The sequence below is a fragment of the Callospermophilus lateralis genome, chromosome X (genome assembly GCF_048772815.1).
Source record: "Callospermophilus lateralis isolate mCalLat2 chromosome X, mCalLat2.hap1, whole genome shotgun sequence".
NCBI classification, from domain to species: Eukaryota; Metazoa; Chordata; class Mammalia; order Rodentia; family Sciuridae; genus Callospermophilus; species Callospermophilus lateralis.
Genome location: NC_135325.1, coordinates 48,191,169 through 48,206,714, shown reverse-complemented (window position 1 = coordinate 48,206,714; position 15,546 = coordinate 48,191,169). Strand labels below are relative to the sequence as shown.

At 34.2% G+C, this 15,546-nt stretch overlaps 1 protein-coding gene across 1 annotated transcript in view; it reads right to left on the bottom strand.

The window, feature by feature from the left end:
- Abcb7 (ATP binding cassette subfamily B member 7) overlaps positions 1–15,546 on the bottom strand; it is a 103,513-nt gene that overhangs the window by 60,495 nt on the left and 27,472 nt on the right. Inside the window, exon 2 of the mRNA XM_077106700.1 lies at positions 1,300–1,377. Coding sequence (XP_076962815.1) covers positions 1,300–1,377 — 78 coding nt within the window. The remainder of the gene's footprint in view (positions 1–1,299; positions 1,378–15,546) is intronic.

The following is a 15,546-nucleotide window of genomic DNA, read 5'->3' as shown; positions in this document are numbered from 1 at the left end:
TGAGATAAGCAGCTATGCTCCATCACATGCTCTCTGCCATAATGTTCTGCCTCACCAAAAGGCCCAAAGAGACAGGACCAAGTGACTATGGACTGAAACCATAAGACAAAATAAACCTTTCCTTCTTTAAGTTGTTTTTTTCAAGTATTTTGCCACAGCGTATAAAGCTAACTAACATAATGATTCTTTTTCAGTATTCATAATAATCAGTAATTAATAAACCAGGACAGAGTCCTTTACAAACACAAACATATATTGATACTATATATAACACATAACAATATCAGCTCAGGTCCAAGTTATGAAAATGGAATTAAAAAAAGCAAAAGTAACTTCTTGTTCTCACCAGTTGAGACACAAAAAGCAATAGCTATAAATGGGTTATTGATTTTTAGATCAACAACCTTAAAGTATTTTGTAAAAGAAAAACATCAAAAGGTAATTTTTAGTCTGGCAATGTCTCTCTATGACACTTTTTTCCTCTAAAAGGCTGAGCAACAACTTTTATAAAGGATTTGTTGCATATCACATACAAGATAATGAGGTCTTCAACAAAGCAAAAAACTAAAATATAAATAAATTTAGTGGTATCATGGGCAATAAGATTAAGCACACTTTCCCCTTAAAGCTCTAATTTAATAATAGAAAATCTAATTAATTTCTATAGTTTCTGCATAAATTAGAACAATGCCTTGTACCTTAGTAGCAAATAATTATTAATCAGAAAGAAAAAATACAGAAGTTCCAAGGATTTAGACCATCTTATAATTTTTCAGTCTTTTTCTATCATGGAGATTTACGTGTCTCATTTTAAAGCACTGGGAATTTTTAAAGATGTCTTTCACTTACATTAGCAATGAAAAATAACCCTCATCAACATGTAAACTCAGCATCCCTTACCCCATGGACTCTAATAAGCTTAGAATCCCTTGGTATTCTGCTATCTGAAAATCTTAACTCACTTGAAAAACTACAGCACTCCATATATCAGGTACAAATTACCAGGATAAATTTAAGTGTCAACAAGCTGCCATTACTTGTATAAAAGCGTTCTGAAAAATGTTAGTCCCGTTGGCACTGATCTCAAGAGATTCAGATAGATTTCTCCAGGGGTAGAAAAATATCAAGATTTTTCTCTACATTTCTAGTAACCGTAACATACCTTCGTGCCAGTATTTAGAAAAATGTGAAATGGGTAATTATTTGGGAAATATAAAACATATGTAGTATAAATTGGAAAATGTTATAAGGGCTTGCACACTTTTCCTACTATATGTAGATGTACTGGCTTAATCTTACCTTTGTAGCATCTAATAACAGTCTTGAATTGTCTCTTCCCCATCTCTGCCATGTAGCATTTCTTAATGACTCTGGGACCTGAAAAGAAAAAGCGGGGGGGGCAGAATTTCAGAGTGGACACTTACATGTCCCCCAAAACTCAAGTGTTGAAGACATGATCCCCAGCTGATGACCCTATGGAAGCTGGTGGTAACTTTAGAAGGTAGGGACTAGTTGGAGGAAATAGGTAACTGGGGGGTATGCCTTGAAGGGTATATTAGGAACTTGGCTCCTTCCTCTTTTTCTCTGTTTTCCAGCTGCCATGAGGTGAGGAGCTTTGTTCCACCATCCACTCCCTGCCATGATGTTTTCCCTAGCCATAAGCCCAAAACAACAGGAACAAGTGACTGTGGACTGAAAACCCTGAAACCATGAGCCAAAATAAACCTTTCCTTTTTTTTAAGGTATTAACCTCAGATATTTTTTTCACAGCAATGGAAAGTTGACTAACACATAAATAATCCTAAAGTTAAAACCATACCAATGTTATAGAACTGGTTATGTTTTGAACACATGTCTGAAAAGCAAAAATATAAAATTTATGGTCCAGCTATAGAAAGTAAGTTATATTACCCATTAAAAATGTCAAATTGTATTTTATTTTTATCCCCCTTTTCTATAAGTTTCTGTTTTAGTCAGCTTTTTTGCTTCTGTGACCAAAATATCTGACAATAACAACACAGTGAAGGAAAAGTTTATTTGGAGCTCACAGTTTCAGAGGTCTCAGTTAATTTCATTGCTATGGGTCCCAAATGAAGGAGAACATTAAGGCAAAAGAGTAGGGAGGAGGAAAGCTGCTCAGGACATGACAACAAAGAAGCAGATAGAGAGTTCTACTCATGAGGGACAAAATATATACCCTAAAAGTATGATCCCAGTGACCTACCTCCTCCAGTCACATCCTATCTGCCTATGCTCACCACCCAGTTAATCCATTCAAGTGTATTAATGCACTGATTAAGTTAAGGCTTTTATAACTCGATCAGGTGACCTCTCAACTTTCTTGCATGGTCTCACACATGAGCTTTTGGGGGACATCTCATAACTAAACCATAACAGTTTCTATCTTTGTTTCTCTTCTTTTTTATATCTTTATTTCTTAAAGTCCCCAAAGTCTTCAACCTCATTTCTTTCTTAAATGGCTTTTACACTTTTTTTTCAAATACTCCTCTTTTATTCTAACTCCCTAACTGTGTTTAATTGTGCTCTACCAAATGTCTGTTCCCTCTTTAGTCTTAATCTGAATAAATAAATATAGATACCAGTCACAAGATTTGCCAAACAATTCTATGTAACTAGCTGATGGAATCCAATGAAAGTTTCCTCAGAGGGCATTTTTTTTTCTTGGTAATATTCCAGAAGAAGAGCTGGAAAAGGCAGAATAAAGAACCTCTCCATGGTAATACCAAATAGCTGTAAAATGGACACATATCTTTGTGATATGCATCATGGATATAGTGAGGAAAACTTTACTTAAGTCATGTTTCTCCCCAAAAGGCAAGTTATACTTAGGATTTCCTAAGCTATACGTGGGTTGTACAGCTGGATTAATGCCTCAACATAAAAAAAAAAAAAAACAATGTTGTACACTACAAAATACCAAAAACTAAATAATCAATAGCAACAAAATACCTCCATACACAAATAAGTAACCAAGTTATTGAGAAAATTAGCCCAGTTGTTTCCTAAAATGTAATAAATAGTTGATTCGCTTATGTATATTTATAAATATTTAATGCAATTCCTAATATAGGAAGATCTCAATAATACCAATGGCTGTTTGCACACTGTTGGGCTGAACTAAAGCTCCTACCCCATTTCATATACCCTCTTTACCACAATAATCAAGCCATTCACTATCAATGATGCCCTTCTGGTGCTTAACTGCACTGTTTTCCTCATTCCCCCTTTCTCCATATTTGGCTCTCGCACAAGCTTTATTCCCCCACTTTCTTGTTTTTTTCACAAGACCTTAGTTTGAGTAACTACATCAAAGCAAGATCTTGCCTGTATTTGTACTTGCATATGCAATTTAATCTGCCTTTTACAACTTGTCCGGTTATCTCAAGTAAATGACTCTTCTCTCCTTGTTCAAAACCATGCCTATATATGGCTGCTAGATAACAGACTGTTGGCAATATACTTAAATTAACAGCAAAAACATATTCTGAAGTGTTACTTTGCACAATGAGATAACCACCATCAAACCTAAGTCCTTGAAAGAAGTCATAAAACCCCTTCAGAAAATCTAGCTACCTCTTTATACTTCTCTAATCCAACTGTTTTTTTTTCCTTAAGCATCAGTATTCAAGGTAAATAATTTCTGAATGTTCATTTCCTAACTAAATTTTTAGTACTAAAACAGCATTGTTAAAATTATCAAATATCTCAGGCATATAAAAAACAAAACACAATAAAATGAATACATGTCACACCCAGTCTAATGTAAGAGATAAAAAGAGAGTCCCTGACATATTCCTCTAAAATGTCATTACTCCTGTTCCCTAGAGATAACCAGCACTGATTATTCAAAACTTCTTTCATTTGGATAAAAATTTCAATCACATAATGGGATAACACCTTTAAGGGCTAGTCCTAGAACCTTACCCTATTGTTTCTATGGAAAAATGCTGAAATCTAAACAATAGACTAATAAACATTTCTAAAACAATTTGCTTTTGTAAATTAGAGAATAGTTCTAATTTTAAAATCCCAAGGGAAGAGTTTATAGAAAAACATCTTCCTCATACAAACTGAGGTAGGTGGACAATAGGAGAAAACAAGATTAATTCTATGAAACTTGATTTGAAAATTAGAGGTTTGGATTAGTTGCCCTCTGTAGGCCATTTCAACTCTGAAATTCTATGATTTTTATGAAATGAAACAAAAAGCCTGGTATTATTAATAGAATTCTTTAAAAATGTAACTGAGTAGATTATAACTTATTTCTTTAATATACCTAGCATCTGAATTTATTTAGAACACCATCCCTCCAAAGACATACAAAGTAGTAAACCATATATTACTGAAGATAACAGACATGACAAATGTGCACAGCTACCAAAGAAATCAAGTGTACTGAAAATGATAATCTGCCAGTTCATTCTAAGAGGCAAGTTAAAATGTTTTCCCTAGAGATTTGTGTTTATTTCACCTAAAACAGAAGAAACTCTGGAAGAATCCAAAATTAAAGAATCTATGACTTCTGAGCACAATAATGCATGTTCTCATGTAGGAGAGCACTTTCCATCTACTAATCATTAAATATATAAATCTTTGATAAACAGTTGAATGGGCATAAAGTCATGTTCTGTGCAGAAATTCAAGATTTATAAAATAATGCTGGGCATGGTAGTGCACACCTGTAAGCCCAGCAACTTAGGAGGCTGAAGCAGGAGGATCACAAGTTCTAGGTCAACCTCAGCAACTTGGCAAGGCCCTAAGCAACTTAGCAAGAACCTGTCTCAAAATAAAAAAAATAAAATAAAATAAAAAGAGTTGGGAATGTAGCTCAGTGGTAAAGTGCCCCTGGGTTTAATCCTAAAGTACAAAAAAAGATTTATTAAATGAATATTAATACTAAAATCATTGACCTCGTAGAAAAAACTTTCTTTAAGTAAATGAGATCAAGACTCAAGAGAAAAGAGTAATAAAATCGAAACTCATTCACATTACAATTATTTTTTTCCTTTAGGGTAAAATTCAATCTTTACAATAAAAATTCTACTAATAAATTTAGTTAGTACTTATTAATGATGTTTAACTTTCATAATTTAATTTATGCTATGTTTATAACCCTTGAACAACTACTAAATTAAAAAAAGAGAGATTAAAAAGCTGGGGATGTAGTTCACTGGTAGAACACTTGCCTGGCATAAGGTCCTGGATTTGATTCCTAGCATTGCAAAAAGGAAAACAAAAATAAAAAGTAATTTTAAAACAATGTACTCACTGTCAACCCATCAACGATTTTGGAGTCAATTACATATTCTATATTCCTGAAGCTTCAGGAACAAAAAGAAAGTTTACATCTGTTCATACAATATGCATGGAATGCTTAACAATGTCAAATGGTTAAGTGTGAATACTGTTAACATCGGATCATTAATCAACTGTGATCATAACCTAAAACATTTGCACTTAAGCTCTTAATACATTCTTAAAGAGAAACTGCTATGATTTAAAACTACATTTAGTGGGTTGGGGATGTGGCTCAAGCGGTAATGTGCTCACCTGGCATGCGCGGGGCGCTGAGTTTGAGCCTAAGCACCACATAAAATAAAAATAAAAATGTTGTGTCCACTGAACAATAAATATTAAAAAATTCTCTCCCTCTCTCTCTCTCTCCTCTCTCTTTAAAGAAACTACATTTAGTGTACTTTAAAAGTATAAAATTACAACATAAAACTTGATTTTCTTCTCAACTGGCTAGAAACTAGTTGGGGGTGAGAGGTGTAGAGGACAAAGAGGAAAAGGGAGAGAAAGAGAGAGAGGGAGACAGAATGGAATGATAGGATGACTTCTTATATTTTTTAATTATAATTCTCAGCTGAAAGTTGAAGGATAAAGGATTTGTTTATTGTGTTAGGTATTCAATAAATGCTTTTACAATGAATGGATAAATGACAGCATAGCATAAGGATTTTGGACAGTTCTCTTCATCACCTGAGTATTCATTAAGCCTCAAAATCATCAGGTAGACCTCTATTAGTACAAAAGTTGATGACTCTAGAATGGGGTTGGTAATTATAAAGAGCTAGATAGTAATTTGGGGGGTAGAATATTTATTAACAAGGTAACTTTAAAAAGATAACATAAAAGTATAATACACCAAAACCAGCAATACTAACCTACTTTCTACCCACCAATATCTGGCATTATTCCTGCTAATAGTACTTATCACCATGACATATTTTATATTTACTTATTTTATTTTTTATTATACAACATGATGGATGACTATATATATATGTGTATGTGTATATATATAAATGATTATTAGTCAAAGTAATTAACATACCCATCTCCTCACATGGTTACATTTTTTGTGTGTGTATGGTGACTGCACCTGAAATCTACTCTTTTAACAAATTTCCTATATGCAATGTAGAATTAGTACCTATAGTTACTATGCTATACAACAGATCTCTAGGCTTACATATTCTACACAGCTGCAACTTTGTGCCCTCTGACTAACATTTTCCCATTTTCCCTGCCTCTCTGCCCAACTCCCATAACTGTTAATCTACTCTGTGTTTCTAGGTACTTGACTTCTTTAGATACTATGTAGTATTTTTCTGTCTGGCTTATTTCACATAACACAATATCCTCCAGGTTCATTCAATTGCTCATTGCAAATGGCAGAATTTCCTTCTTTGTAAAAGCTGAATAACATCCCATTTTGTATACACACACACCACAATTTCTTTATCCATTCATCTATCCACAGACACTTTGGTTGTTTCCGTATCTTGGCTGCTGTGAATAATGCTGCAATGAAAGTGAGAATGCAATAATAGCTATGAAAATTTACAATTCCATCAACAATGGAACAAGGGTTCACCACCTCACCAACATTTATTATCTCTCTTCTCTTTGTTTTTTCTTTTTTGGTACCGAGGACTCAACTCAGGGGCACTCAACCACTGAGTCACATCCCTAACCCTATTTTGCATTTTATTTAGAAACAGGGTCTCACTGAGTTGCTTAGTGCCTCAATAAGTTGCTGAGGCTGGCTTTGAACTCACTATCCTCCTGCTTCAGCCTTTTGAGTTGCTGGGATTACAGGTGTGTGACACTGTGCCTGGCTTCTCTTTTTGATAAGCCATCCTAACAGAAGTGATGTGGTATCTCATTGTTGTTTTGATTTGCATGTCTTTGTTGATTAGTGATATTGAGCACTTTTTCATATACTTGGTAAGCATTTTTATGTCTTCCTTGGAAAATCTCTATTTAGGTCCTTTACCCATTTTTTAAATTGAATTTTTTGCTACTGAGTTGTTTGAGTCCCTTATATTTTGGGGGTATAAACCACTTATCAGATATAGGGTTTGCAAACTTTCCCAATTCACAGGTTCCCTTATCATTCCATTGTTTGTTTACTGTGAAGAAGGTTTTTAGTTTAATGTAATCCTATTTATTTTTACTTTGGTTGTTTGAGCTCTTGGTGGCATATTCAAAAAAAATTGCTAAGGCTATTATCAATGAGCTTTTCTCTTATGTTTTCTTCTAGCAGGTTTATGATTTCAGGTCTTACGTTTAACTCTGTTATTCATTTTGAGTTAATTTTTGTGTATGGTATGAGGGTCCAATTTCATTCCTTCTCATATGAATATCCAGTTTCACAACACAATTTAATGAAGAGACTTCTTTTCACATTTGATTTTATATGTGTGAGTTTCTTTCTGGATTCTCATTCTGTTCCATTGGTCTATGTGTCTGTCTTTGTGTCAGTACTCCACTGTTTTGAGTATTATAGCTTTGCACTCAGGAAGTGGGATGCCTCCAACTTTGTTCTTCCCTCTCAAGACTGCTTTGAATATTTGGATTCTTTTGTGATTCCACATGAATCTTAGGATTGTTTATTCAAGTTCTGTGAAAAAAAAAACTACTGGGTTTGTGTGTGTATGCATGCAAATGCATGTGTGCACACACACAGGGGCCTTATGTATGCTAGGCAAAGCTTGAACCAAGGGCCTTATGCATTCTAGCAAGCACTCTACTACTAAGCTACATCCCCAAACCACCACTGGAATTTTGATAGATTGTGTTCAATGTATATATTGCTTTGGATACTACTGAAATTTTGATAATAATAAGTCTTATAATCTCTGAACACATAATATCTTTCCATTTATTTGCATCTTGATTTATCTGTGTTTTATAGTTTTCATTGGACAGATATATTACCTCCTTATTTAAATTTATTTCTAAGTATATTACTCCTTTTGATGCTATCATAAATGGGATTATTCTTCTGAGGTCCTTTTCCAGATAGTAAATATTTTAGGATTTGAAGGCATAGAGTCTCTGACACTATTGGACTCTGTCATTTTAGCACTGAAAGCTGCCATAGATAATGCAAAAGTAAAATGAATGTGGCCATGTTCCAATAAAACTTTATTTATGGACAATAAAATATTTTGGATTGTTTTCACAACCATTAAAAAGGTTAAAAATGTTTTAGCACAGGGGCCTTGTAAACATAGGTGGCATGCTAGAATTGGTTTCAGGTTTTATATTTAAGTGTGACCCCTGGATGATTTATAAAATCCTTCAACCTCCAAGGATTTTGAGAATGACATGCTAAAAAGAAATCCCCATCAATAAACTTCTCCAATACCATCACAAAAAAACAACATACAAACGAAAAGTCTGTACAGATTTCCCCTCTTCCTCAAATATTTTTCCTTTTATCTACCAAATTTTCATACCTCTAGGGACATAAACACCAGCAGCTAGTCCTATTTAGCAGCTAATACAAGGCTTCATAGAGTTTTAATAGCTGTTTAGGCAACTTCTATGAAGTAAGTTTCCTTGTTCCCATTCACATAAGCAGCTCATTATCAGACACTTTTTTTGTCATGAAACAATCAATTGCTGTGTAAGTTTTAGCTAAGTGGTGTGAGATTCCATGCAGCTTGCTAATAGTCTAACAAAGAATTATACAGCATTTGCCAAATTCAGTGCAATAAAAACCAAACTGGGCTGGAGTTATAGCTCAGTGGCAAAGCACTATCCTAATATCTGTGAGGTCCTGAGTTCATTCCCCAGAACCACACACACACAAAAACCTGAATACTAAAAGTTAAGAAAAAAATCAGAACCAACTCCGTTTAAATTATGAAATTAGGAGGCAAACACAAACTCATTATCATATTAAGAGTGAATTTACCAACGACACATTTTATAGTGAATATACTGTGTTAAGAACCCCAAAACTTAAAATTGGTATGAATCTTAGTACTTTTAAGATTCATAGCCCTATTGTATTTGCACATAGAATGGAGACATTATTACGCATTTCCCTCTGAAACTGGAATACTGAGATAATGTGAAAGAGGTTGAGAAAGTGGAAATGGACCTATTTTATGCTATTTTGCAGTTTCAAATTTCAGTAATTTAGTCATCTTATTCTTTGTTTACTAATGTGTACCTGGAAGAGCACCCTCAAGCACATGTCTTAACTCTCAGTTCCATAGCTAGACAATTTCAATCAGTAGATCTGCCACTCTGTTTAGTTATATTTTTCTATAAATGCTTGTTTATATTTGTTGCTTTTTATGGATGGATCAAATTGCCACTGATGACTAAATTACCTGGAAAATCACCCAAAACTCAAAAGATAGTATTTTCATTTGCTTGGGTCATTCTGCAAGGCTTACTATGCAGGTCATATCCAAAACACCTTGGTTTTCTTTATAAGCATTCCAGCAAGGCTGATAACAGGCAGTCCTTTGGTAGGAAATTCATGACACAGCGTACTTATAAATAGGTTTACTCTAAAAGAATACTGATATAAATGCAAACCCAACCTCAGGACTTACAAGTGATACCCAATGAAATTAGAAGCTTAGCACTCAAAGGAAAAGGTATACTCAAGAAAGTATTTGGTTTTATAGATTTGAAATGCCTTTTGGTTTATCCATATCTAGTTTCTATAGAATGCTAAAGGCTAATTTCTACAAGAGAGGTAGGTGAGCACAGGCATTTGGGGCAATTTCTGATATCATCTGCAACTCTCCACAACATAGTGTCTTCTCTTTATCTCCTTGCTACCCCATTTTTTGTTTCTCTCTTTTATGTGTTGATTTCTCTTTCTTCTGCCTATTTTTAATTGTTAGTTTAGTACTGCTAATGGTACTCAAGTCTGAGAAGGTTGCTAACCCCTATTCCATTATCTCTCGTGGTCTATTTGAACAGAAACATGATTTAGAATGTAACTGTGTATTTCTGATAACACTATTGTTGCCCGAACTGACTGAAGTAGCTTCTCAAATAAAAAAGAGGACATTTTCAAGATATTGCAAATTCACCCTCAAAACACAAACAGAAAAAAGGTCTTAATTTTTCTTCCCTCTCATTTTTCTGTAGATCTATTTGAGCCCTGAAAATCTGTCCATTTTTTTTCTAAAAATATCCACTCTTCTTTTCAACCACACTTCAACAATTCCAAAAGGTGATCATGATTCATACAATACAATAGTTAGAACTCTTATTTTCAAATAATGCCAGGTAGAAAACTGACAGCTCTCCTAGAAGCATTTAAAGAGTTATATTTTTAAAAAGCTGCCCTGATTGAAAAAAGCACCTAGAGACTTCAAGTCACTCTAGAATGATACAAGAATAAACCTTTGCTCTAAATTGCCCAAACTTCTTGAACTGTACTCACTATTGCGATACAATAAGGGTTTTATCTTACACACTGTGTACAACAAAAATTTCTAAATACACAATCTTTATGTTTTGGAAGTTCATAACCTAAAGCTGATAGATCCAGAAATAAATGTCACAGCAAGACAAATGCTATGAGATGGTCTCTTGACTGCCTTGCCACCATCATCTACCCTAAAAAAAACCTTTAGTTTTACTTCATCCCTAGAGATGCTTAGTCCAAAACAGTTGTAATATAAAACAGTTGTAATATCACTAAAGGATAGAATAGTTATTATATTACAATTTTCCATATTTTCATTTTGATCTTGGTTTCTAAGGATTTTTATATTATACAGCAATGTTTATAAGAACAGCTATTCTAATGTAACTTAAGATGTATACTTGTTTCAGCTCTACCAAAAGTAAGTAAAGTTGGAGGCTATAAAATAGGATTCTTGTGTGGGAGTGCCTAATAATAATGATCACAAAGTCACAAGCTGTCCTGAGTTAATTTGAGTCTGATCTCATAGATCTACAAATCTTCCTAACCTCCTATATTGATAAACTCAATCTGCTTTTCACTGATATGATTATGAGTTACTGTCTTCATGGTTTTCCGAGACTGCATGAAATACTAATTGCTTTTGTGCTCATTGTTTACAAAAATAATAATGCTTTTCTGTCTTGTTTATTGTTGTCTTAGCATGATCCCTGCCCTACGTATGCCTTGTCCAATCACCTGCCCTCTGCCACTGTGGACATCTGGAATGCTCTTATGCTGAATGCCCTTAACTATCTACACCCCACTTGATAGAGAATAAGGACTTTGGCAGAGAACAAGTAACAAGGGTTACTTCCCCCAACCTCACTCTCTTTTAGCAGAAAGAGCTTGGAGATGTTGTTGCCTATTTTTCCATAGAAATGAAATGTAGAAATTAACAGAGGGAAAATGTAACAGTGGTCCACTTTATGCTTTGAATATAGCCCTTGCTGTTCTGCCACTGCAACATTATTTTTTTTTAAAGAACAGCCATTCTATAATCATTTTTGGTAAAGAACAACAGTGTCTACCATTAACTGGGCACATATGATTTGGCTGGTCTAATGCCCAACACTACACTGTTTTACTTCATTCTCCCTCCAACTCTATAAGATAGGTATTATTATTGTTGTTATTGCCATCTAACAGACTAGAAACTGAGTCTCAGAGGCTGACTTGCTCAAGGTCACAAAGCCAGTAAGTGGTGAAATAGAGATATCTATTCCTAACACACTATTAATACTAACAATATCAGTGGACCTATTGTATTTACTGTCACTTGCAGATCAATAATCTTGAAACTTTTAGAATGATTTTTCTACTAAGAATAAGATACACATTTTTTTGGTACAAGCATCAATGTAAACGTGATGTTAAAAAATATAGGAGTGATGTAACAAAAAAATGACAAAAGTATAATACTCCAAAAACTCATCCCTTCACTAATGCAATGAGTAAACTGGCAAAAACTGTCAGATAGAAATCAACTTTTTCTGAACTCTGGAATGTAATGAAAAACTAATAGCAACCAGGAGTACACAAGGAAAAAAGAAGTTGCTAAGTTTCTGAAAAGTGTTGTGACATTTATACTTACTCACATACAATCCTCCCAATCCCCCATAGGGATAGCAACCCATATTCTAGATATTACTTGCTGGAATCAGAGGGAAAAACAGAGACCTTGCTCTCAAAGAAATCTGGTTGTACATTTTGACTTGTCTAGCAGATCCCCGAATAACTAGGTCAAGAGTTCACCTTGTTTTGCACTCATCAAAACTACCTTGGAGCTGAAGTGGTTTACCAAGGGTCATATGTTGAAAGCATACAAAGACATATGCCTGGGGCAATGAATAACAGACAGGCAAGGAAAATAAAAAGCCTAAAAAGGAAGAGGCTAGGGAAGAAGACATATTTGAGAAAACAGAATAGAAATATTAGGTATGAAAAGTAACAATAAATAAAAGGAAAACAAAGGTGTATTAGCATCTATTTGAAAGGAAAAAATAAAATGGAGAGGAAGAAATGTTTATAAAAATAAATAAGAGATTAAATATGCCAAAATTAAAGATGAAAGAGTTCATATTAGAAGAACCCACAAAGTGCCAAAAGGAGAAATAAGAAAATATCACCTGAACGTACTCATAATTAAAATTTTAAAATATCAAAGCAAAATAACATACATTAAAAGAATCTAGAAAAAACAAATAACATATGAAATAAAAAGAGCAGATGTCATCAGACTTTTCAATAGTTATACTGGATTCAAAAAAGTAATGGAATAGTATTTTCAAAGCATTAAATGGAAAGAATGAGTGTTGAACCCAGATTTCTATATGCAATTAAATTTGTCTTTCAAATATGATGGCATACAGGGCACGAATTTACATGGATGTATCTATATAAAATGTAAGATATTTGCATTTTCTACATATAAATTATACTTCAATAAAGAGTTTTTAAAAGCACAGAATGTGGGAGATGGTAAGGCAATGGAAGTGTATTATTTTCATTTTCCCAAATTCTCATGTTAAAAACAGAACAACTAGATAAAACCAAGAACAGAACAGATGAACATAAACAACAAAACCAGGATATAAGAAACTCCTTTGAATCTCAAAATACAAGCACAAAGAAAGAGACCACCAACAGCTACATGATTATGTACAGTCTTAGCAATTCTGTGGTAATAAGCTGAGGGTATGAGCAGGCCTCAGACCAAAATCCCCAAATAGCAAAGAACTCGGTAGAAATCATATTGGCCAAACTAGGAACAGCAGTGAAATTGGAAGAATTTGTGTTCATTCCAACAGTGAGTAAACTCTAGGGGTCTGAGATAAAGTTTGAAGGAATTGAAGAAGTCTAGCATCAGAAACTCTCCAAACTGACCATTGAAAGGTAAGGGTGTAATTTAGTGGTAGAGCACATGCTCAGCATGAATGAAGACTTGGGTTCAACTCCAGCACAGTAACAACAAAATTTGACCACTTTAGGCCACTGTGATGAGAAACTACTGGAATGAGAATTAAAACTGGACAGAATAAAGGACAACAGAAGCCAGGGGAATGAAGGTCCAAACAAAAGTAAGGGAAAGAAAGAGAGGTTACCACTGAAAACACCACAAAGGGGAGCTCCATGAAGTTAAAAAAGCCATCTGAACCAAAATATCTGAAAGTTCAGAAAAAAAATTTTTTTCACATAAATATGAGCAGCAGAAAAGTTTCAACATCAAACTCATACAAAGTTAGCAAAACAAAATATAAAATAATGAGAATAACAGTCCTATGGACAAGGAAAACACAACAGAAAAACATGCTTATAAAACATATCAAAAGTGAAAATTATTGCAAAATGAGCTAAAAAGAAATTAAGAAAATGATACCAGACATGAAAAACAACATAAATCCAAGTTAGATAAATTCATAAATAATAGAGAACTCAAGAAAGAATTAGAAAAGGTATTTTAGAAATAAAGCCCAAATAAGAATAAACATAACAAATAATGTCTCCAGAAAAATGAAAAGTAAAAAGTAAGAAAATGTTAAAATTCAAGAAGAAATAAGACAAGCGGGCATAGTGGCACACAATGGCAATCCCAGCAACTTGGGAGGCTGAGGCCCTCAGCAACTTAGTGATACCCTGTCTCAAAATTAAAATATACATATATGGCTGGGGATGTGACTCAGTGGTAAAGCACCCCTGGATAAAATCTCCAGGACCCCAGCCCACCCAAAAAAAGAAGTATTGAGACAAAAAAGGATTCAAGAGAAAGTAACATTACTTACTGTAGACAAAGAGGATCCAGCAAATGAGTAATGAGTATTCCTAAAGAAGAAAATTAAAAATGCACTTCCTCATTTCAAAACTTACTATAGGGGCTGGGGATATAGTTCAGTTGGTAGAGTGCTTGCCTCGTATGCACAAGGCCCTGGGTTCAATTCTCAGCAACACACAAACAAAAAATTTACTACAAACTTCAGTAATTAGGACAGGGTGGTACTACCACAAAGACAGAAATACAGATCAATGAAGTAGAATGGAAATTCTAGAAATGAACATTTAAACATTTATGGTTATCTAATTTTTACAAAAGTGTCAAGAATATTAAATGGGACAAAAATAGTCTTTTCCCTAGATGCTCCCAAGATAACTGGATATTCACATGCAAAATGACCCTCAAAATAGATTAAATACCAAATTAGAAGAATATAAACCATAAAAGCCCTAGGAGAAAATACAGAATTCTTTCATGACCCTTGGTTAGGCAAAATTTTCTTAGATAGGACACTAAAAGCACTAGCAAAGAAAGAAAAAAAAACAGATAAATTGAACTTAAATAAAATTAAAACCAGTGGGGTGCCGTGGCACACGCCTGTGATTCCAGCAGTTCATGAGACTGAGGCAAGAGGATGGCAAGTTCAAAGCCAGCCTCAGCAAAAGGAAGGTGCTGAGCAATTCAGTGAGACCCTGTCTCTAAATAAAATACAAAATAGGGCTGGGGATGTGTGGCTCAGTGCCCAAGTGTCCCTGAGTTCAATCCCCAGTACCCTCACCCCCAAAATTAAAATCTTGTTTACTTTAAAGGACGTGTCAAGAAAGTGTAAGACAACTCACAGAACAGGAAAATCCTTAAGAATGATTCTGCTGGTAAAAGACTGGTATCAAAAATATATAAAGAATGCTTGTAATATAACAATAAAAGATTACCCAATTAAAAATTTAAAAAAAGATCCAACAGGCATTTCTCTAAAGAAGCCTAAGGAAAAAATCCATGAAAAGATGTTCAATAACACTGG